Source organism: Castor canadensis, chromosome 2 (genome assembly GCF_047511655.1).
Source record: "Castor canadensis chromosome 2, mCasCan1.hap1v2, whole genome shotgun sequence".
In the NCBI taxonomy this organism is placed as follows: Eukaryota; Metazoa; Chordata; class Mammalia; order Rodentia; family Castoridae; genus Castor; species Castor canadensis.
This window is the reverse complement of record NC_133387.1, coordinates 108978422-109003819: the sequence shown is the minus strand read 5'-3', so window position 1 is coordinate 109003819 and position 25398 is coordinate 108978422. Positions and strand designations below refer to the sequence as shown.

The following is a 25398-nucleotide window of genomic DNA, read 5'->3' as shown; positions in this document are numbered from 1 at the left end:
GCCTCAGGCTGATGCCCAAGGTTCGCTGCTGCCCTTTCTGTCAAAAGCCCAGGGCTGACCCACAGTGCCCAATGTCATCCACTGTCATTGCCTACAAACACTAACCATGGACCCAAAATAACTGGAGGAGCATCTCCTAGCCTACACATGATTTCTATCTAGGTAGAGCAGTAGAACCCCCCAGCCAGCTGGTTTGGGACAGCTAGACCAAACTGGAGAAGGCCTTATACCCCTAACTTTATCAAACTTGAGTTATGACGTACATAATAAAACAAACAGCCAGATTAAATCACCATATAATGGAGTATCAGCTATACAAAAATGATATAAAGTATGTTTAAAATATATAGACAAAAAATGAAATAAAAACAGGAGCATACTTGAAAAATAACCTATCTGAACTATAAATACTGAATGGAATAAAATTAAAAATTCAATGGACAGACTGAACAGTAAAATTCAGCCTAGCCAGAGCTACAAAAATGGAAAGGCAGTAAATATGTGAAAAAATATCTCCCAATGCAAAACATAAACAGGAAGAAAAATGTAAGACAATACAAGAGAGATGAAGAAATCATAAGAAATCCAAAGTACAGTGAAATTCCAGAAAGGCAATAGTGAAAATATAATTTTCAAAAGGATTCTGGTTAACAATGTCTTCATAAATGGGAGGCAGAATAAATTCTGAAAGAAGAAAAGTGACTGAAGAGAGGACTGAGATGTAAGAAGGAAAGAAAAGCAAAGAAATGGATAAAATTGTAGATTAACATAGTCACTGGCCTTCTGAAACAAACTTAAGCAGAAAAAAAAAGAATTAAAATATGAGACAATAGAACCATGAAAGATCAAACCAATTCATGAGAGCCAAAAGTCATCAAGGCCCTTCTATTTTTTAGGAGTATAAAATAAACAAACTTTCAGCACTGTTATCAAGTATATGTGTTAAGACTTTAAGCAAAACCACTTAAAAAGAGTTTTTCAGAAAAGTACAACATTCAAGTTAACAGAGAAAAATAAGGTTAAAAACTGATCAATTCAAAAAAAGACAGGGAAGGCGCTACCCTGAAGAACAGAAACCATGGTAAACTATTTGTGAAAGAGTGAGAAAGACCAAGTCACAGACCAGCAAAATCAGGCTCCTTAAGTAATAAAGCAACTGCCAAGGAACAGCCATGAAACAGAACCAATTTTAAACAGGCATAGTCAATCAAAAGAAGGCAGAATAAAGGGGGAAGATTACAAAAATAGATGGGACATAAAGAAAAGAAATGCAAGATGGTGGACTTAAATCCAAACAAACAGCTTAATAATTAAATGCAGTTAGTCTTAAGACTCCAATTTAAATGTAAATATTGTCAATTGAATTTAAAAGCAGCTCCCAACTATATTCTATGTGCAATAAATGTGGGGTTTTTTGTGTACCACCAAATGTAAAATAACATTAAGAAATATTTACAACTGCATTAAATAAAAAACATAAAATTTAGCAAAACACGTGTAATACTTGAACAAGTAAAAAGCTAAAACATAGTTTAGAGGAATTAAAAGAGGATGTAAATAAAGTGAAAAATGTAGTAAGTTCACTGATAAGAATAAATGTGCTAAAGTATCAATTCTCATCAAATATATTTACAGATTCTACAAATTCCAGTTTATATCTTGTACAGTTATTGACACTTGTAGGGTATTTATTTAGAAGTGGAAAGTAGCCAAAACAGACAAAACAATATTGAAGAATAATGTTGAAGGAATTACAGTGCCTAATTGATATAGTGTACAACTACAGTAAACAAAACAGTGTACTAGGCACACCTCTACACTCTGCATCCCAGCTACAGGGGAAGCAGAGATAGAAGGACTGTGGTTCAAGGCTATCCCAGGCAAAATGTTAGTAAGACCCTATCTCAAAAAGCTAACCAACCAACCAAACAAACAAAGAAAGAAAAAAACTCAAGCTGGATGTGGTGGGGTATACCTGAAATCCCAATTATGCCACAGGCAGAGGTAGGAAGATAGTGGTAAGAGGCCCACCCTGGGCAAAAATGTGAGAGTTATCTAAAAAATAAACTAAAGCAAAAGGCTAGAGGTGTGGCTTCAGTAGTAGAGTGCTTGCCTAGTAAGCACACACACACATACACACACACACAAAACTCAGTGTAGTCTGAAGTAAGTAGAGATCAATGGAACAAAATAGAGTCCAGAAACAGACATGTATGTTAAGTTTAAGGTCAACAAAATTGTGAAGGTTAAATCAACGAGAAAAAGAGACTTTCCAACCAATGGCACTGGAACAACTGGAAAATCACAGAGGAAAAAATGAACCCCAATCCTTCTTTACTTCATATACACACACTCCCTCATTTGTGCTTCACAAAAGTAAACACAAAAGTTGTGACTCAGAACCAGCATTGAAAAAAAAATCTTTAAAACTAGAAAATCTTTAAAAATAGGCAACACAACATATATACATAACAATACATGAGACATTTAAATTATAATTTTTATTTAAAAACTTTTATCATGGTTCTACTCCTCCATAATGAAGACAGAATTGGTATAATTTTCCCTATTCCTCCTGCTAAGGAATTAATAACACTAGAAATTACATACAAAGCAAATATAAAAAGACTCAAAAAAAGGTGGAAAGAAGATGGCAGTCCAGCTAGAGACCTTATAATCAATGAAAGATACTGTATTGACTTCCTTGGGTTTTCTTTTTACCTCTTATGGCCCAAACATGGAGCTAAAGAAGATGGCAACCTAGAAATGGCAAGAAGTGTAGATGAAATAAAAGCCCCAACCAAAGTCTACTCTCCAGTCAAAGAACCAGAAACAGAGCAGCGTCGCAAAGGAGACACAAGCCAAATACCACCAAAAAATAAGTTGGGACTCAGCCCTTTACAGCTGTCAAAAGCCTAGGAGGGAGTCTACAGAGCACAGCACCGTAGTTCTCATACTGAGGTGGTGTCAGAGAAGGCCAAGTAGAAAGTGAACAAATTATGGACTTTCATTCCCCAACTCTCCATCCCAGGCAGTATGCAATGTGAATGGAGAACACATGGTGCCTGGGCCTTCAGTTCCCTTCACTCAGGAGGTAATGAGGCCACCCTAACAAATGTACACCATCAATGGAGCACATGTAGGAGAGCCAGGACTTACACTGCAGTAATGAGATACCCCAGTCTCTCCCAACTCAGTTGGTACTGCTCCTGCTTGTGTTATAACTGAGTCTCTAAAAGGCCATTCTACTGTTCTGTCAAGTTATCTGCTCAGGATAACCAAAGACATGGGCCTACTACCACACTTCATTTGCTGTGAAGTGAATTCTTATCAGCAGCAGAGCAGCGCTGTGTGAAATACCATGTGGATAAAGCATTCTGTTGGCCCAGGTGGAGTAGTCTGGGCACAAGCACCGCATGCGGGGAAGGTAAACCCAAATCCAGAGTAAGTGCTTATCTCAATAAGAAGAAAAAGTTGCCTACTCCAGCAGGGAAGATGTCTAGAGCAATCAATCTGCCACCAGGTAGCTGGCTGATCACCTTAGCAAATGGGACTGTATGAAAGGCTCAGTGTTAGTGTCCACTGCTAGCAGACTGGGCATTCAGCAGTGGCCATAGACAAGTGAGCCTTTGTGAACAGAAGCCTTGTTGCTGTGCCCATGTATAATAAATGACAGGAGTGGCTAATGAAAGAGGCTGACTAGTAAACACAAAAGTCATCCTTTGCTGTGGTTACCATTTGGTGAATATTCCCATGGGACACAAATATCTTCATAAACTTCATATATACATATTATCTCTGCCTGCTTCTCCTCCAAACTTTTGTTGTTATTGATTATCCAATCATAATTCTTCTCAAGATTGACCAGCTCCAAATCCCATGACTCCAAAAATCAGCACAATGGCCATTACTCCCTCCAAATAAAGTACATAAAAACAGGCCATAATAACACACCCAAATGAGGATTATGTTGCCAGCAAAATCCAAATAAGCCCACTAAGCATGGTACCTCTCTTTTCCATTGTAGGAAGCACTTTATCTCTTACCATCATCCATTCCATTATACCCCTAGAAACTTCACTAAGATAGAAAGCCCTTGAGTTTCAGTGTGATTTACTTCCTATCCTCTGACATGCAGTATGTCTTATCTGCTACTTTTCACTCACTAGGTCCAATTAACATATTGTCATCAATGTAATGGATAAGCCTGACATCCTGTGGAAAGACAGTCAAGATCCCTGTGAATTGCATAGGTCTAGAAAGATGATGCATCCCTGAGGTAGGACAGTAAAGGAGTATTACTGACCTCTGCCAGCTGAAAGCAAATTTCTGGTGGGCCTTATGGACAGGGATAAAGGAAAAAAGCAATTATCAAATCAATAGCTGCAGACCAGGTATCCAGAGATGTGTTAATTTGCTCAAGCAATGAAACCATATCTGGCGCAGCAGCTGCAACTGGAGTCATCATGAACACTTGGTTAAATTTATGATGATCTACGACATTCTCCAAGATCCATCTATTCTGAACAAGCCAAATAGGAGAAGCATGGAGATGTGGTGGGAATCATTATCTCTTCATCTCTCAAGTCTTTGATGGTGGCAGGAAGCTCTGCAATCTTCCCAATAATGCAGTGCTGCTTTCGATTTACTCTTTTCCTAAGGTAGAGACAGTCTTCATGGCCTCAGCTGGCCCTTTCTACCACACTCTGCCAGTCAAGGTACCAATGTGGGGTTTCATGCTACTTCTAAGTATGTCTATTACAATTATGTATTCTGGAACTGGGGAAACAACCACAGTTTCCCCAGGATGGGCTCACAGATCCACTGGACCTACTTTGAGACAGACTAAACTAAAAAATTCTTTGATCGCCTAATCTCCGTGAGCCCCCTACACTGACTGGAAGGCCTAAGAGACATTTTGTTTCTCCTAGAATCATTATCAGTTCAGAACCAAAAATGGACAGTTCCTGAAAGGTCTATTTTCTTTCCCCCCAAATGCAGTTACCTGGTAAAAGGCCATAGGTCCCTTTGGGAAGGCTGAAAGACTAACAGAATGACCTTTCTATGGGGTACCAGGGTCCTTTCTTATAAGCCTCCCCTTCACTTGTGATGATCTGGTTCTATAAATGGGCTCAAGTCTAGGAATGGAAGTAACTCTGTTTCTATGATTTGAGTTAAAAGTGTTCTTCACTTGACCTGGAAATTTTCTATTTACACAGATGAAGTAAAAATTTCCTGACTTTTTATTAATTTAACCTCTTAGAAATATCATTATTAACTCACAAATGCCATAGGTCTGTGCATGTCAGACTATTCTTATGTTCCTCCACTCTGCTATATGATATTGTATGGTGTGTGTGTGTGTGTGTGTGTGTGTGTATCCTTTAACTATGCTCCTTGCCTTTGGCAACTGGGTCTGCCACTTGACCTCTGCAAAACCTGGAATGAACCACTTCCACTGCATTAAGGTTTTCTGGTTGGGGGCCACTGGTTGCTATACAGTTTATAGAGAAGAGCAGTCATGGTCCTTAAGCATGCGGGGTCTGGGCTCTCAATCTGATCTCTCACAGCAGTAGTGACGAGCATGTCTTCTGGACTAACCCGTGCTGCTACGTCTTATTAGTGAACAAATGTACTCTAGTGTTCCAATAGCTCTAAACCTCTAAATCCTTTCCTCTACATCAAACCAAGGCAGGTCTGACATTTCTAATTCACTTACAGTGGGTATCTTTGATCTGTTTCAGTCAAACAAACAGACTTAGGGGCTTTGCTAACTCCCTGAGCTACAACAACAAATGCAGAATGTTCACATAGTAAGCTTACTTCCACAAATTTTTATGGTTCTTCCACCATTGTCCCACAACTTTAATATCTGTCACACATACTCCCTAGATTTGTGCTTGCATAAATCAGAAAACTCAAGTAGTTCTTTGGGAGTGTAGAGTACCTCCCCAAGTATCAACCTCTGTACCTTACCTTTGGGGGTGTGCTTGGACTGGAGTACAATTATAGGTCAAGAAAAAAAGTGGGGTATTAGGATTGGGTCCTAAGGAGAATCAGCATTATGTAGCAAAGCAAATGCCTTAAGAGAGACCATTCCCATTTACTCAGGCAATATAGGTTTAATCTCATCAGGCAAAGGTGCAAAGGCTGATATACATCCCTGTGAGTAGGAAATTCACTACCACTAGGGGCTATTTTCACAGTAGATGGAATGGTCACTTACACTGAAAAAAGGAAACTCATCAGAAATTTAAGTGCTCATGCCTTCTGCTTTATCAGGGTCTTCTCACATATCCTAATCCCAAATTATGGGACCCATTTTTTTCCATTAGCATCCTCATTTTCACAGTACATGCCCTTGGGAGTTAGGAAGTTCAATTTGCTTTGTAATTCAGGCAATCTAAGAATGAGGTTCTGAATTTGGTTTTTGGCAATTCAGTCCTGTATCTACAAGAGGTAAGACTCTCCCTTCAGGAAACATCTAGAAAATTTTAGTTCATTTATGTGCTATGTGAGTTGGGAAATTGAATTCCTGAGCTCATCCTTTTCCTTTATCACTTTGTCCAGTGGCATTAGGATCAACCAAGCAATGTTTTTTCCAAAGCTGTTCAAAAGTATTATATACAGAGTCACTTAGCTCTGTAAGTCATTGATTAGGAGTATCAGTACAGATATTTTGCATATTTCTATGAACAATTCATACCACTATCAGTGCTCTCTCTTTAATACTGAGAATAGTCTCATTAGCATCATTAAATCTAGTCAGATTGGAGAGCCAATTTCAGAAAGTACAGAAGCAATTCCAAAAACTCATCTTTAATGCCTGTTCTTTTAGAACCACTCTAGGTGCCAAAAGCTGTATGTTAGTGTTGTCCAGACAAATTGAAACAATAGGATGTGTGTGTGTGTGTGTGTGTGTGTACACACACACAAACATTTGGTCATTTATGTTCACAGGTCCTGTAACACTGAAAATATTTTTAAAAACTGTCTTTACTGAACATGTACAGACTTTAAAGCACGTCATTATTCACTAAAGAATGCAACAAATGACAACTCTTTCTATTGTAAGTAATTTAGAGGTGATTTAAAGTAAACAAGAGGGTATATAGAGAATATGTGCAAATATGCTGTGGAAGATTGTTTCCATTACCCCCACCAACAGAGGGTTTTGTTTTGTTTATGGTACTTAGGTTTGAATTCAAGGCCTCACAACTTGAGCTATGCCCCTAAACCTTTTTGTCTTAGTTTGTTTTTAGATGGGGTCTCACACTTTAGCCCAGCATACCTCAGACCATGGTGATCCTACTTCTGCTTACTTCATATGTGGGATGACAGGTGTGAGCAGCCATGCCTGGCCCTGAAGGAATTTATTATAGGAATTGGCTCATATAATCATGGAGGCCCAAAAATCCCACAATTTGCTCTAGAACCAGGAAAGTCAGTGGTATAAATCCTATTATGAATCAGAAGAAGAACTGAAGAAGGGGAGGGGTTGGAGGGTTATGGTAAAAGTCCTCCTTCAAGTCCCAAGACTCAAGACCCAGGAGCAGCAAGGTGCAAAGGCAAGAGAAGATAATGTGCTGAAACTGAAGTCAATCTCCCCTTCCTCTGCCACTGTGCTCCAGTCAGGTCCTTGGTGGACTGGAGGACCCACTCATCTTTATTCTGTCTGCAAATGCAAATGCCATTCACTTAAACCCTCTCACAGGTAGAGCTAGAAATAATGCTTTCCTTGCTAGCAGGACATCCTTTATTACAGTCAGACTGACATACAAATTTGATCATCAAAGGCAATAAACTTTCTCTTTATCAGATTTGAAGCAAAAATGGTAATACCATCTGATGTGGTACTCAATATACATAAAGGAAATAACTAATACAGTTACATTTTTATTTTTTTTTTTTCATTTTTCTTTTATTATTCATATGTGCATACAAGGCTTGGTTTATTTCTCCCCCCTGACCCCACCCCCTCCCTTACCACCCACTCCACCCCCTCCCGCTCCCCCCCTCAATACCCAGCAGAAACTATTTTGCCCTTATCTCTAATTTTGTTGTAGAGAGAGTATAAGCAATAATAGGAAGGAACAAGGGGTTTTGCTGGTTGAGATAAGGATAGCTATACAGGGCATTGACTCACATTGATTTCCTGTGCGTGGGTGTTATCTTCTAGGTTAATTCTTTTTAATCTAACCTTTTCTCTAGTTCCTGGTCTCCTTTTCCTATTGGCCTCAGTTGCTTTAAGGTATCTGCTTTAGTTTCTCTGCATTAAGGGCAACAAATGCTAGCTAGTTTTTTAGGTGTCTTACCTATCCTCACCCCTCCCTTGTGTGCTCTCGCTTTTATCATGTGCTCATAGTCCAATCCCCTTGTTGTGTTTGCCCTTGATCTAATGTCCACATATGAGGGAGAACATACGATTTTTGGTCTTTTGAGCCAGGCTAACCTCACTCAGAATGATGTTCTCCAATTCCATCCATTTACCAGCGAATGATAACATTTCGTTCTTCTTCATGGCTGCATAAAATTCCATTGTGTATAGATACCACATTTTCTTAATCCATTCATCAGTGCTGGGGCATCTTGGCTGTCTCCATAACTTGGCTATTGTGAATAGTGCCGCAATAAACATGGATGTGCAGGTGCCTCTGGAGTAACAGTCTTTTGGGTATATCCCCAAGAGTGGTATTGCTGGATCAAATGGTAGATCGATGTCCAGCTTTTTAAGTAGCCTCCAAATTTTTTTCCAGAGTGGTTGTACTAGTCTACATTCCCACCAACAGTGTAAGAGGGTTCCTTTTTCCCCGCATCCTCGCCAACACCTGTTGTTGGTGGTGTTGCTGATGATGGCTATTCTAACAGGGGTGAGGTGGAATCTTAGCGTGGTTTTAATTTGCATTTCCTTTATTGCTAGAGATGGTGAGCATTTTTTCATGTGTTTTCTGGCCATTTGAATTTCTTCTTTTGAGAAAGTTCTGTTTAGTTCACGTGCCCATTTCTTTATTGGTTCATTAGTTTTGGGAGAATTTAGTTTTTTAAGTTCCCTGTATATTCTGGTTATCAGTCCTTTGTCTGATGTATAGTTGGCAAATATTTTCTCCCACTCTGTGGGTGTTCTCTTCAGTTTAGAGACCATTTCTTTTGATGAACAGAAGCTTTTTAGTTTTATGAGGTCCCATTTATCTATGCTATCTCTTAGTTGCTGTGCTGCTGGGGTTTCATTGAGAAAGTTCTTACCTATACCTACTAACTCCAGAGTATTTCCTACTCTTTCTTGTATCAACTTAAGAGTTTGGGGTCTGATATTCAGATCCTTGATCCATTTTGAGTTAATCTTGGTATAGGGTGATATACATGGATCTAGTTTCAGTTTTTTGCAGACTGCTAACCAGTTTTCCCAGCAGTTTTTGTTGAAGAGGCTGCTATTTCTCCATCGTATATTTTTAGCTCCTTTGTCAAAGATAAGTTGCTCATAGTTGTGTGGCTTCATATCTGGATCCTCTATTCTGTTCCACTGGTCTTCATGTCTGTTTTTGTGCCAGTACCATGCTGTTTTTATTATTATTGCTTTGTAATATAGTTTGAAGTCAGGTATTGTGATACCTCCTGCATTGTTCTTTTGACTGAGTATTGCCTTGGCTATTCGTGGCCTCTTGTGTTTCCATATAAATTTAACAGTAGATTTTTCAATCTCTTTGATGAATGTCATTGGAATTTTGATGGGAATTGCATTAAACATGTAGATTACTTTTGGGAGTATAGACATTTTTACTATGTTGATTCTACCAATCCATGAGCATGGGAGATCTCTCCACTTTCTATAGTCTTCCTCAATCTCTTTCTTCAGAAGTGTATAGTTTTCCTTGTAGAGGTCTTTCACATCTTTTGTTAGGTTTACACCTAGGTATTTGATTTTTTTTGAGGCTATTGTAAATGGAATTGTTTTCATACATTCTTTTTCCGTTTGCTCATTGTTAGTGTATAGAAATGCTAATGATTTTTCTATGTTGATTTTATATCCTGCTACCTTGCTATAGCTATTGATGTCTAGAAGCTTCTGAGTAGAGTTTTTTGGGTCTTTAAGGTATAGGATCATGTCGTCTGCAAATAGGGATATTTTGACAGTTTCTTTACCTATTTGTATTCCTTTTATTCCTTCTTCTTGCCTAATTGCTCTGGCTAGGAATTCCAGTACTATGTTGAATAGGAGTGGAGATAGTGGGCATCCTTGTCTGGTTCCTGATTTTAGAGGGAATGGTTTTAATTTTTCTCCGTTAAGTATAATGCTGGCTGTAGGTTTGTCATATATAGCTTTTATAATGTTGAGGAACTTTCCTTCTATTCCTAGTTTTCTTAGAGCTTTTATCATGAAATGATGTTGGATCTTATCAAAGGCTTTTTCTGCATCTATTGAGATGATCAAGTGGTTTTTGTCTTTGCTTCTGTTAATGTGGTTTATTACGTTTATTGATTTTCGTATGTTGAACCACCCCTGCATCCCTGGGATGAAGCCTACCTGGTCGTGGTGAATAATCTTTTTGATGTGTTGCTGAATTCGATTTGCCATTATTTTGTTGAGGATTTTTGCATCAATGTTCATTAAGGAGATTGGCCTATAGTTCTCCTTTTTGGAGGTGTCTTTGCCTGGTTTTGGGATAAGTGTAATAGTGGCTTCATAAAATGTGTTTGGCAGTTTTCCTTCCCTTTCTATTTCATGGAACAGTTTAAGGAGGGTTGGTATCAGTTCTTCTTTAAAGGTCTGATAGAATTCAGCAGAGAATCCATCTGGTCCTGGACTTTTCTTTTTGGGGAGACTCTTGATTGCTGCTTCAATTTCATTTTGTGTTATAGGTCTATTCAGGTGATTAATTTCCTCTTGGTTCAGTTTTGGATGATCATATGTATCTAGAAATCTGTCCATTTCTTTTAGATTTTCAAATTTATTTGAATATAGGTTCTCAAAGTAGTCTCTGATGATTTCCTGGACTTCCATGGTGTTTGTTGTTATCTCCCCTTTTGCATTCCTGATTCTACTAATTTGGGTTTTTTCTCTCCTCATTTTAGTCAGGTTTGCCAGGGGTCTATCGATCTTGTTTATTTTTTCAAAGAACCAACTTTTTGTTTCATTAATTCTTTGTATGGTTTTTTTGGTTTCTATTTCGTTGATTTCAGCTCTTATTTTTATTATTTCTCTCCTTCTATTTGTTTTGGGATTTGCTTGTTCTTGTTTTTCTAGGAGTTTGAGATGTATCATTAGGTCATTGATTTGGGATCTTTCAATCTTTTTAATATATGCACTCATGGCTATAAACTTTCCTCTCAAGACTGCCTTAGCTGTGTCCCATAGGTTCCGGTAGGTTGTGTTTTCATTTTCATTGACTTCTAGGAACTTTTTAATTTCCTCTTTTATTGCATCGATGATCCATTCTTCATTAAGTAATGAGTTATTTAGTTTCCAGCTGTTTGCATGTTTTTTGTCTTTACTTTTGTTGTTGAGTTCTACTTTTACTGCATTGTGGTCAGATAGTATGCATGGTATTATTTCTATTTTCTTATATTTGCTGAGGCTTGCTTTGTGCCCTAGGATATGATCTATTTTGGAGAAGGTTCCATGGGCTGCTGAGAAGAATGTATATTGTGTAGAGGTTGGATGAAATGTTCTGTAGACATCTACTAGGTCCACTTGATCTAGTGCATATTTTAGATCTTGGATTTCTTTATTGAGTTTTTGTTTGGATGACCTATCTATTGATGATAATGGAGTGTTAAAGTCTCCCACAACCACTGTGTTGGCGTTTATATATGCTTTTAGGTCTTTCAGGGTATGTTTGATGAAATTGGGTGCGTTGACATTGGGTGCGTACAGATTGATGATTATTATTTCCTTTTGGTCTATTTCCCCTTTTATTAGTATGGAATGTCCTTCTTTATCTCGTTTGATCAATGTAGGTTTGAAGTCTACTTTGTCAGAGATAAGTATTGCTACTCCTGCTTGTTTTCGGGGGCCATTGGCTTGGTAAATCTTCTTCCAGCCTTTCATCCTAAGCATATGCTTATTTCTGTCGGTGAGATGAGTCTCCTGTAAGCAACAAATTGTTGGATCTTCTTTTTTAATCCATTTTGTCAAACGGTGTCTTTTGATGGGTGAATTAAGTCCATTAACATTAAGTGTTAGTACTGATAGGTATGTGGTGATTCCTGCCATTTAGTTATCTTAGTTGTTTGAAGGTTTGATTGTGTGTACCTAACTTGATGTTACTCTCTACTGTCTTGCTTTTTCTTATCCTGTGGTTTGGTGCTGCCTGCCTTTTCATGGTTAAGTTGGGTGTCACTTTCTGTGTGCAGGATCCCTTGCAGAATCTTTTGTAATGGTGGCTTTGTGGTCACATATTGTTTTAGTTTCTGCTTATCATGGAAGACTTTTATTGCTCCATCTATTTTGAATGATAGCTTTGCTGGGTAGAGTATCCTGGGGTTGAAGTTATTTTCATTCAGTGCCCGGAAGATCTCACCCCACGCTCTTCTTGCTTTTAATGTTTCTGTTGAGAAGTCTGCTGTGATTTTGATGGGTTTACCTTTGTATGTTACTTGTTTTTTCTCTCTTGCAGCCTTCAATATTCTTTCCTTAGTTTCTGAACTTGTTGTTTTAATGATGATATGTCGTGGAGTAGTTCTATTTTGATCTGGTCTGTTTGGTGTCCTGGAGGCCTCTTGCATTTGTATGGGAATATCTTTCTCTAGATTTGGGAAATTTTCCGTTATTATTTTGTTGAATATATTACGCATTCCCTTCGCTTGCACCTCTTCTCCTTCTTCGATGCCCATGATTCTCAAGTTTGGTCTTTTGATGGAGTCGGTGAGTTCTTGCATTTTCTTTTCACAGGTCTTACAGTTACATTTTTAAATGGAGAGGACAGATAGAAATAAATGGAAGCAAAGTACCTACATTTTATTTAAAGTAGTAAAATATGAATACTAGTAACCTGTGATAAGTTATGTTTGATATTATAAACTCATAACCACTATGAAAACTATACATATAGTAGTCCACAATTAGAAATATCATAAAATATTTTTAAACTTTAACATCCTAATTTCAGATTTTAGTAGATTCCAAGATATCAATAAGTAAAGATTTTTTTTATGAACCAGTTAGGGTTATAGTACATATATACATGGAAATGTCACAAGGAAACAACCTGTATAGCTATCTTACAAAAACAATAACTTTTTTTTCTTTTATAAAATTGGAGAACAGGAGGGTGGAACAGGTACTCTCTGGGGGGACTGGTACCAGTGGGAGTGGGGATGAAGTGGGGAAAGGGTGTAGGAGGATGAATATGGTGGAAATACTGTATACACGTGTATGTAAACAGATAAATGAGACTATTGAAACTCTTCCAGGAATGGGGAAGCGGGATAAAGGAGAATGATGGAGGGGTTGAATTCAAGTATGATATATTTGATATATTGTAAAAACTGTTGCAAATGCCACAATGTACCCCAGCACAATAAAAAATAATAACAAATAAATAAATAAAAAATAGAGAATATCCACTTCTGATTTTTCCTTCTCCCCCAAAAATAGATTATGTTGATCATTTTTAAAGAGGTTGTAACAAGTATGTCCTTTTCCCAAGCTGATTAAATATACTGAGAGAAAATTTAACTGTTGCTTTGTCAAGAGCTTGTTTACAAAGACTGATGGTTGCACCAACTCTATTTATATTTTCACTAAATTTAAAATTTGCAATTTAACATATAAAATGATGTGAGAACATGTATAATTTCTGCTCTAAGGAATGGAGATAAAAACCATTAGATGACCTTTATCACAAGTCTCACTACCTAACTACCTGTCCTGCCCTAACATTGGGCTGAGAGCAAAACTTTTTTGTACTCATTCTGCCATTAAGTGCTCTGTATAAACCCAGCAAATACCAACTTACCCACAAGTTGGTAACATTGCAGGTACTATTTGAATAATGCTCAGCATTTAAAACTGTAAAAAGAAAGAACACAAAAATCATATAAACTGTTCTTTATTTTTGATGATCTAACTGTAAGACTGAATTGTTCCCCCAAAAAATTGTATATTAAAGTCTCAACCCCTAGTACCTCAGAAAGTGACCATATATGGAGATACACAAAAGACCTCCTAAAGAGTAACCAAGGGGATGAATACGACCCAAATAATTACATGCATGCATGGAAATGTCATAATGAAACCCTTATTTCATACATTTAATGTACACTAACAACAAAGGGTAAATCTTAAAACATACAACACACACACACACACACAAAGACACAGGTCTTTAAAGAGGTGATTACGGTAAAATGAGACCATTAATCTAATATGGCCCTAATCTATTGTGACTGGTATCCTCATGAAAAGAAGATAAGGACACAGACACAGAGAGGAAAGGCCATGTAAAGACAGGACCGTTAATGAGTCATAGAAAAGCGTTCTGAGATGAAACCAACCCTGGAACATCTCTGTCTTAGATTTCTGTGATCAAGGATGATAAGACAATAAATATCTGTTGTCTTTGCCACCCAGTCTGTGGCATTTGTTACAGCTCTCTGGCAAGCTAATTCACTAACCTTCCATCTTATTGCGCAGAAGTAAAAACACATAAACTCTGAGAGAGCTCTGCTAAGTATTCCTATGACAAAATTTGAGAACCCAAAGAATTTTGTCACATAAGCTGTACAGTATTCATCATGCAGAAACTCAAATCCTCCCCCCTGGAGGCTTTTTAAAGCTTGGGAAGAACAACATTAAGGAGTAACAGGCAAGAGAATTGAGTATCTCTTCCTTCTTCTCTCCACTCTCTGTCACTTTTTCATGTGCTCTCAATGTAGATGGGGGAAAGAGCTTAAGAGAATCTGTTCTTTTTTATATCTGGAGATGCAAAGAACATTAAATCACTAGGTTTTATAGTCAAAAGTTTATCCAGAGGACTGGACTTCAGCATCTGAAAAAACCAGATGAATACATGAAACAGTATTTTTCAAGGTTCTGGGCATCCTGTGAGGAAGGAAACAGAACACTAAAGGGCAAAAAACAAATGAAGTGAGCTGTCTGATAATTAGCAGAACAGTGTGAGGAAGAGAGGACAGCTGCACATAGAGTGAGCCCCTGAGCACTGTAGTCACCTACAGTATTTTGCTGAGTATTCATCAGCGAACATGTGGAGTATTCCTAAGACTCAAAAAGAGTGAGCTAAAATGACAGAGATAAAAGTATCTGGAGATCATACTGAGCCAGAAATGCTGTTTGTTAACCTAAGCCAGATGGGAAAAGCTGAAAATTCACAGGCCTTAGAAAAAGTATTCAGAAAGGTCTTGTCTAAGAAGTAGGGAATAATTAGAGTTAGCATGGACACACTGCTCAAATACTTCTTAACAAGTCATAAAAGGAATACTTGAAAAGATCAAGCAAATTCTAAGTAAGCTAACTTGTTTGAAAACAAAGCTCAAGAAGATTTACAAGAATACCAAAATTCCCAATATCCAGTAAGTTAAAATTCACAATGTTTGAAATAAACATTCATCGATGAAGATGATTCATGTGTTATCATAAAAATCGAACTAAGAATCAGAAGTACTATATATTTTTCATTTGTGCAAAAATTAAATGGGTTATTGCAAAGCTAAAATGACTGAAATTACTTTATAATAATTTTTGTAATAACCCCTACCTGATTCTGGAGGAAAATCTAAACTATACTCCATTACTATGATCAGCATGTGACATAAGCATGTGGTGTGTGGGTCACAGCTGATCCTTTCTCATGAGTTGATTCTCTTGTGATCTAAGCAGTGATTTAAAGATAAAATAGTATGCCATACTGCTCCACTGCAGGCTGGGCTGGCGAGGCCAAGGGTAGGGAAACTAGTGAAATCTCTTGGTCTTACAATTGCTGCTGAATCTTATCTATAGGTTTCTGTGGCTCTCTTGAATCCATTTTTGGTTCATCCATTGTTGTTTATTCAGGGTTTCCATGGGAAAATGAGAGTTTAGAGCTTCTTAGTCTGCTGTGTGGATATTTATACTATTGGACTACAAATGGTATAGTAACAAATTGGATAACCTAAATGAAATGGACAAATTACTGGAAATAAAAAACCTACAAGGACTGACTGATGAAGAAACAGAAAATCTGAACAGACCTATTACTAGAAAAGAAGTTGAATCAGTAACCAAACACCTCCCAGCAAAGAAAAGCTCAGCACCAGATGACATCACTAATAACTTTATTCATCATTTATAGGATTGAAGCCAATCTACTCCACGCTCCCAAAAGTTAAAGAGTAGGGAAAACTTCATGACTCAGAGAAGTTAACATCATGCTGATAAAAATTGTAACTAAAGAAAACTATAAATGAATATTCCTGAGCAATAATGATGCAAAAATTCTCGACAAAACAGAATTCAACAGTATATTTAAACAAGTCAATACCATGTATTGTATTGGTATAAAGATTAGTACAATGCAGGCTAAACTATACACATTTTCATATTATTTTTCTAATTTGAACATTAAATTGTTTTTCCAGGCCTTTTAAGGATTCTATGCCCTGGGGACAATGTCAACTGTAACTAATAGACAAGGTAGCTCTGGTGAAAAATGTCTCCAGAAATTGCTATCATTTGACTTTGGTGTCAAAGTTCCCTATTGTTTAGCACCATTCATGCACACATACACTCATACACACACACACACACACACACACACACACACACACACACACACACACACACACGTGGGTGAGGGTATCTTTATAGTTACAGAAATTTCGCAGCGTGAATAGATATGGATGTTGTGTCTGTAATAGCTACTGATTTTTTTTACTGATAGCCTTTAAAAGAAATTGCCACTGCAGCACTTGGAAATGAATTCTTTAATTTAGAAACTGGCTAAATTATTCAAATAAAATATCACTTAATCTCCAAAAATATAAAAAATGGTGTATTTAAAAACCAATCACTGTAATGTATCATATTAACAGAATAAAGGAAAAAATACATCATTTTCTCAAAATGCTGGAAAAGCATGTTAAAAATTTAATATATTTTCATGATAAAACACTCGAAGATCAAAGATAAAAGGAAAATAAGTCACATAAGCGAAGTCCACAGATAACATCATACTGAATACTGCAAGACTGACAGCTTTTCCTCTATAATCCACACTATGACAAGGATCCCTGATTTTGCTGCTTCTACTCAGAACAGTACTGGGAGTGACAGGCACAGCAATGAAACAAGTAAAAGAAATATAAAGAATCAGATTTGAAAAGGAAAAAGTAAAATTATCTGTTTACAGATGATATGATCTTAAGTGTAGAAAACCCGTAAGATTCCACTGAATGAAAAAGAAGCCATAATAAATGAATTCAGCATAGTTGCAGTATACTAAACAAAAACTGGCTATAAGTAGAACAAAAGTCTACTTATAGTCACATAGTAAAGAATTAAAATTTAGGAAGAAATTTAGCCAAGGATGTCAAAGACCTGTACACTGAAAATAACAAAATGTTGCTAAAAATATTAAAGAAGACACAAATAAATGGGAAGATATCAAACATTCACAGATCAGAACATTTTAATACTGCTAAAATGGCAACAGGACCCAAAGATATTTATAGATTTAATGTAAACCCTATAAAAATCCCAAGGGAATTTTTTGTAGAAATAGAAAAACCCATCATAAAATTCTATGATATTTCATGGGACCCTTATGGCCAGAACAATCTTAACAAAGTTGGAAGAATCATAACATTTGATTTCAAAAGTTATTTCAAAGCTAGAGTAATCATAACACTGTACTGGCATAAAGACAGACATATAGACTGATGTGAAGGAACAAAGGACCAACATATAATCTCCACATATGGTCAAATGATTTTCTAAAAGCATCTACAAATAATATGGTGAAAACGTTAATACCTTCTTTAAAACTGAATAACAAAGAACGAATGTTTCCTTACCACTCTAAACACATTACTGCTATTCTAGTCACTAAAATGAGCCAAAACAATAAATAAATAAATAAGTAAACATACATACAAATTGGAAGGCATACTGTGAATTTTTTGAAGTTCATATTTTACTGACACCTCAAATCCCACAAACAGGCTGTGAGCACCCACCCAGACAGACACATCCACCAGTATGATCCCTGCCACAAGCTTCCTTTTCTGCCTTTCCTTGACTGTGACCTTGTGACATTCAGATGAATTTGTACAATTGCACCTTCTGTGTACTGTGCCTTGACCTCCCCCATTAACGGCACTTATGCCTGGAAGTGCTATCTTCTCTCTTCCCCCTTTGTCTCTCTCTCCCTCTCTCTCTCTCCTCTCTCTCTCTCTCTCTCTCTATCTCCTTCCTCCCTTTCCCTTTTCTCCCTTCCCCCTCCCTCTTTGTCCCCCACCAGTCCTGTCAAAGTTACCCAAGGAAAACAGCATTTTCAACAACTAGCTCTGGAGCAACTGGACATCCATAAAACAGTAACAACCACATTACCTTTTGCCACATATCAACCTTATACTAAAGTTAATTGAAAAACTGCCACAGACTTTGATTGAAAAATGTAAAACTTAAAAAACATAGGGAAAAATCCTCAGGATGCAGAACCATGAAGAGTTTTTAGGTTTCACACTGAAAATACAAACCAAAAAAAAAAAAATGGGGGGGGAAGGGGGAAACTGCTACACTTGATCTCATTAGAGTTTTAAATATGTGAAAAAACCATGTTAAAATTTAAAAAGACAGCTAGAGACTAAGAAAAAGTACTTACAAAACAGCAAATTGGAAAGAGGACAATTATCCAGAATGCTTGACAAACTCTCTAAATTTATCAGTTAAAAAATAAAAATTAAAAAATGAACAAAACTATTAATAGACATTTCACCAAAGATGTACACGTGGCAAATAAGCATATGAAAACTTGATTAATGCCATTATCCATTAAAGAAATGCAAATTAAAATCACAATGCAATTTTTATTGCTACACAAATATTAGAATCACCAGCATAAATAATACTAACACCACCAGTGGCAATAAAGACAGGAATAACTGCTCCCCCATACGTGGCTGGAAGAATATAAAATCAACTATAACACAGCAAAGAATTAATGTCTCAAGTGTGAGTTTCTTGTCACATAAAAACCTGAATATGAGAGTTTACAGAAGCTTTCACTACAGTAGGGAACAGCTGGTCCTTCAAAAGGTTAAACAGCTGTGATACAAGCATCATGGCATACTAAGGTAAAGGAATGAATGATTAACTCATCTTGGGTGAGCCTCTGGAAAATTTTTAAATGATGCTGCCGTAAAAACATAGCACAGAACAATGAATGCCAGGCATTAGGGAAGGGGCACTGATGGTGAAGGAACTGTTCTATATTTTGACTACAGTAGTGGATGCATGATCCTATCCAGGTGATGAGAATGTATACAGTGTGACACACAAATGGATACAAGTAAACAGAAAAGCTAAAGTAAGAGTATGTTAATGTCAATGTCTCTAATTGTAATATGTCTGTAACATGTACAGAAACAGAAGTATTTTTATAACTATGTTAATCTAAAATTATCTCTATAATTTTTAGTTAACAGTGCAAAAATGACTGACATGTGAATGTTTCTTTTAAATTGTTGTAGCAGTTTTAAAACACAGCTACAGATTTTGTGACACTTCTCAGAATACAGAGTGCAGAAAAGTGGGAAAAACACATATAATAAATCATTAAACATTAACAAACATAATACAGATACATGTTTTTGTTAATAAAATCAGAAAAAGTATTAGATAAAATGTAACACACATTCATACTATAATCCAATAAAAGAGGACTAAACGGGAACTTCCTCATTCCTCTATGAAAGCATCATTCTAGAAAGACTTAGACTAGGGAAAAGAAAAAGATGCCCAATCTCACCACATCTAGTCCATGTTGTACTACAGATTCTAGCTATTCAAACAAGATCAGATAAAGAAATCAGAGACATAAAAATTAGAAAGAAGTAATGCTGTCTCTGTTTATAGATGACATGATGGCTTACACAAAAATCCTAAATAATCAATATAAAATAAATGCTGTAACAAGTGAATTTAGTAAAGTGGTTGTGATATAAGGTTAATATGTTAATATCTACTGGAAATTGAAACAACTGGGAAAAATTCTAGCCATAATTTCTTGTGAATAAAAGTTATAAATTAACATGGGGCCAAATAAATGAAAAACTCTCCTTCATATAAACAATTACAAAATATTAAACTTGAAAGTGTTTCTAATATATCAATTATATGAATTCCTTACTTATTACTGGGTGAAGTTGCATTTTTGTTGTTGAAATGCCTAACTGTGGAGGTCTGATGTGTGTTACAGACAGCTAAGATATCAGCTTACTTATAACTGAGCATGTTCACTTGAGTTGTCTGCTCTTTCTCCAGTGATACGTAACATACCTTAGACAGTCTTCTGGAAGATTCACAATGATGGTGGTCTGTACATGGCTTGGCTCCTTTGTCAGTGTCTAGAGGTGAAACTGACAAAATATATTATATTTTACCATGGGTCTAACATGCTGTATCAGAGTATTTAAACTGGCTTTCGAAAAAGGAAACAGATCATTTGGCTAGTATTCCTCTTTAAAAATTTAAGCATTTTTTTTCTAATGCTAAATAAGTCTTTAGCAAAATCCTAAGCCAGATATTTGTCTTACATAAATCAGGAAAACCTCACTTCTACAAAAACTTAAGAATTAAATGTCTTGATAATTAATGTGTGACTATTTTGATTTTATGTAATTATTTCAACTTTTTAACACATGTAGGTATAAGTGTATATGTATGTGCATGAGTGTGTGTGTATTCATGCAATTCTCCATTTAACTCTGCTCATATATTACAGTGAGTGTCACTAGACTAAATCAGTTCTTAATCTCTGCTTATAAAGTTATTAAGGTAAGGTAACCTGTGGTTGCAATATTAGAAAGGGACTGAGACTGAATAATGGTAGTGGCTATGGTAATTGAAATGATAACCATGTTCATGCATGTATGAATTCATTTATTTAATAAATAATTTCCCAGAGCCAACTATGTGCCAGACATTATTCTATGTATGTGTGATACTTAAGTGAACAAAAACAAGGCCATCTAATCAGAAATCCATCTGACTAGATGGATTTAGCAATATGAAATAAGAAATACCTCTGCAAGATCATCTGAGAAAAATTTCTGTTATACTGCCAAGACTTAAAAATCAAAAGAGGAACAAGAAACAAAAGGTGACTTCAAGAATTTCCATTAATTAGCCCAGCGCTGGTGGCTCACACCTGTAATCCACCAACTCAGGAGATAGAGATCAGGAAGATTGAGGTTCGAAGCCAGCCCAAACAGTTCATGAGACCCTATCTCAAAAATACTCAACACAAAAATAAGCTGGTGAAGTGGTCAAAGCAGTAGAGCACCTGCCTAGCAAGCATGAGGCTCTGAACTCAAACCCCAGGACCACCACCACCAAAAAAAAAAAAAAAAAGAATTTCCATTAAATTCTGTTATAACATCAATCTCATAACCACAAAGCTCAAAACCCTTTAGTTACTTCCCACTATTCATCAAAATATATGGAAGGAAATCTTACTTGCAGCCATAGATCTAGCACTCACAAACAGAGGCATCTTATTTAATCTCTTCTTAAGATTTCCACATCCTTCTCTGCAAAACAACAGGCTGAATAACATAATTTTTGACATTTTTACAGCTGTGAGAATATGACTGACACTATAAATACTTCAATCTAGCAATCAAAACTATCTATAATTTAACCATTGCCTATCTTGACAATTTCATTTCCCCAGGGTCCTACCAATATCCCATCAGTCATTCTAGACGTTCCCAACTCTGTTCTATGCCATCTGTGTGTGTACATGACCTTAAGTTGTTTATTTTCTATAGAATTCTTTCAAGACACTAATAATTTTCCATGGATCTTCTTAATTATGGATCTCCTTATCATTTCCTCTACCTTAGAAGCCATAGAGCACTTGAGAGAGCACAGACTTTAGACTTACCAGACACATCTCTGAATTAACTATCTTTAATATGTTCAAAGATGGAGAGAAAATAAAAGAAAATCAGGCAAATTCTGCCTTGACAAAGAATATGAATAAAGTGAAAGTAATTATAAAAACAAGTCTAATAACAATTCCAGAAGCACAAAATTACTACTGAGAGGAATTCACTAAAGGTTTTGAAGAACAGATTTGAGTCACCAGATGAAGTCTAAATAAATCATAGATATCAGTGTAATCCCAAAATCTGTGAAACTAATAACAAAGGAGAAAAATCTAAGCAATCTTAGATTCATGTTGTCTTTACATATAAATATGGGATTTCCATTTACTTCACTCAATTTTTGCACAAAACTAAAGCTGCCCTAAAACAGTACATTAACGTTTTAAGACACAAGACACAGAAAACAAACAGCCAAAGAAAAAAATTCCTTCCTTACTAGTAATAATTTTCAGTGGGAATAGTCTAATTTAGATGTGTTAACAAAAAGCTCAATTAAAATGCAGAGATTGTCATATTGGACAAAAATACAGAGTCTAACTATTTGCTGTCTGTAAGATATGCAAACAGATGAAAAAAAAACATTAAAACTAACAAGAGAAAATTATTTCATGTAAAATGTCACCAACAGAGCAATTATAGCTGTAAAATATCAGATAAATAGAGACTATAAGTTAAAAATTGTTACAAGAAACAAAGAAATGCAGTATGTTTCAACACAAGGGCCAATTCAAAAAAGATACAAAATTTGTACATATGCCTATAAGAATAGTCAAAAATATAAAAATTGAATTTAAAAGTAGATCACATCCCAGTAATTGTTGGAATACATCAACACCCCACTTTAAAAATTAATATAAGAAGAACTCAAAACATCAGTAAGGTAAAACAAGAGGTGAACATGTAAGCTATATATGGATCATTTCACCAAACAGCAGGAGAAGACACACAGACATAAAAATTTTCTTAAGGATAGATCATATATGTATGGCCCACAAAAGTCACAATAATTATAAAATGATTAGAATCATTTTATAGAGGATATAAATATCATCTATAACTACAAAGGAATGAAACCAGAAATTAATAGAAGGAAAATTAAATGTTTACATATATGTGGAAATTAACCAACATACACAATATGTCAATAATAATCACAAGGGAAGATAGAAAATATGTGAAGAGGAATAAAAAAAAAACAACACACCTTAAGGAACTACAAAATGAATTAAAACCAAAGCCACCAAAAAGATTTAAGTATAAGAATTTAAGAATAAAAACCAAAGCCACCAAAAAGATTTAAGTATAAGAATTTAAGAATAAATACTAGAAGAGATAGAAAACAAAATAGAGACTAGGAAAAAATAATAAAGAAAAATCAAGGAATACCAAAAAGAACAATGAAACTGATGAACATTTACCTAAACAGACTAAATGAAAAAGGGAAATCAAAGTAGAGATAATACCATCTTTCTGAAAAGAAAATAATTACATGATAATACTACAAGCAATTATATAACAACAAATTAGGTAAGCTAGCTAAAATGAACAAATTGCTGGAAACACAAAGTACTAAAACTGACTCAAGAAAAAACAGAAACTATGAATAGACATGTGACTAAATAAGGGGACTGGTAAAGTTATCAACAACCTCCCAAAAAAAAAAAAAAAAAAAGCATAGGGCCTAGCTGCTTCCACGGTGAATTCTAAAGAAAAATCACAAGAAATTCATCCCAATTTCTTTCAAAGAACAGAAGAGGAGGGATCATTTGTAACACATTTCATTGCCCTGACACAAAAGCCAGATAATGACATCATATGGGCCAATACCCATTATAAATGCAGAAAAAAAAAACCCTCAATGTAGGAAAAAAACAAATTCCGGCACCATAATCAAAGTATTATATACAACATAACCAAGTGGGAAATAACCTAAGAATGTGAAGATGATTCAACATATAACAATAAAAATTATAATACACTGCATTAATAGAAGGGGGGAAGCCCATATGATCATCTCACTGCATGTAGAAGCATTTTACAAAAACAAACATCCTTTCTTGATAAAAGTACTCAATAAACTAGGAATTTAAGGGAATTTCCTCAATCTGATAAAGAGCCTTTATGAAAAACCCACAGCTGATATTTAGTTTTTCAATAATGAAACACTGAAAACATTCTCCTAAGATCAAGAATAAGGCAAGAATGTCCACTTTCAGTTGGACGCTGGTGACCCACACCTGTAAAACTAGCTACCATGGAGGCTGAGATGGAGAGGATCATGGTTCAAGGCCAATCTGAGCAAAAATTTCATAAGACCCCACTACAACCTATAGCTGTGCATGGTGTAATGCTACTTTTGTCGCAGCTACAGCAGGAAGCATAAAGTAAGGGGATCATCATCCTGGGCAAAAAGCAAGACCCTATCTCAAAATTTACCATAGAAAAAAGGATTGAAGGCATGGCTTAAGTAGTAGAGCCCCTGCCCAGCAGTGGGAAGCCCTGAGCTCAAAACCCAGCAGCACACACACACACAAAAAAAATACCCACCACTTCTACAAAATGCTGTAGCTATAAGTTACAGCAAGAGTGATTTATCTAGAAAAAGATGTAAAATTTATTCAATATGGAAAGGAAGAATAAAACTACTGCTGCAATCCACAGATAACATAATCTTTTATATATAAAAAAACTAGATACTAAAGATTGCACGAAAACAAACAAAATAAAAAACACTATTAGACCTAATAACTGAATTCAACTAAGATGTAGGATACTTAAGAAACTCAACATACTTCTATAAGCTAGCAATGAATAATATGAAGAGGAAATCAAGAAAATAATTGTGCTTATAATTGCATCAGGAAGAGTAACATGCAAGAAATAAATTCTCCAATAACTCTGCGGCACTAAAATCTATAAAACACTGCTGAAAGAAAATACGGTCCCACACAAATGAAATGAAAGATAATTCTGTGTTCATGGATTGGAAGTCGACACTTTGGCAAAACCTACACACAGACCTAATGCAATCCCTATCAAAACTGCAATGGCCCTTTTTGGCATAAATGGAGGAGCACACAGTAAAATTCATATGGAACCACAATCAACTTCAAACTTTCATAAAAACACTGAAGAAGTACAATATTGGAGGGTTTACACTTCCTGATTTCAAACCTTATTCCAAAGCTACAGTAATCAAAACAGTATGCCAGTAGCCTAAGGACAGAAAAATAGAATACACCAGAACTGAAGGTCCAGGAACAAGCACATATGTCTTTGGCTAATCAGCTTTCA

General features: G+C 36.0%; 1 protein-coding gene across 2 annotated transcripts in view; it reads right to left on the bottom strand.

Annotated features, from left to right (window-relative positions):
* Positions 1-25398, bottom strand: part of Zpbp (zona pellucida binding protein) — a 98230-nt gene that overhangs the window by 41146 nt on the left and 31686 nt on the right. For both annotated transcript variants that reach the window (XM_020187193.2, XM_074065519.1), the window contains one exon: positions 20492-20571. In XM_020187193.2, the coding sequence (XP_020042782.2) occupies positions 20492-20571 (80 nt within the window). The remainder of the gene's footprint in view (positions 1-20491; positions 20572-25398) is intronic.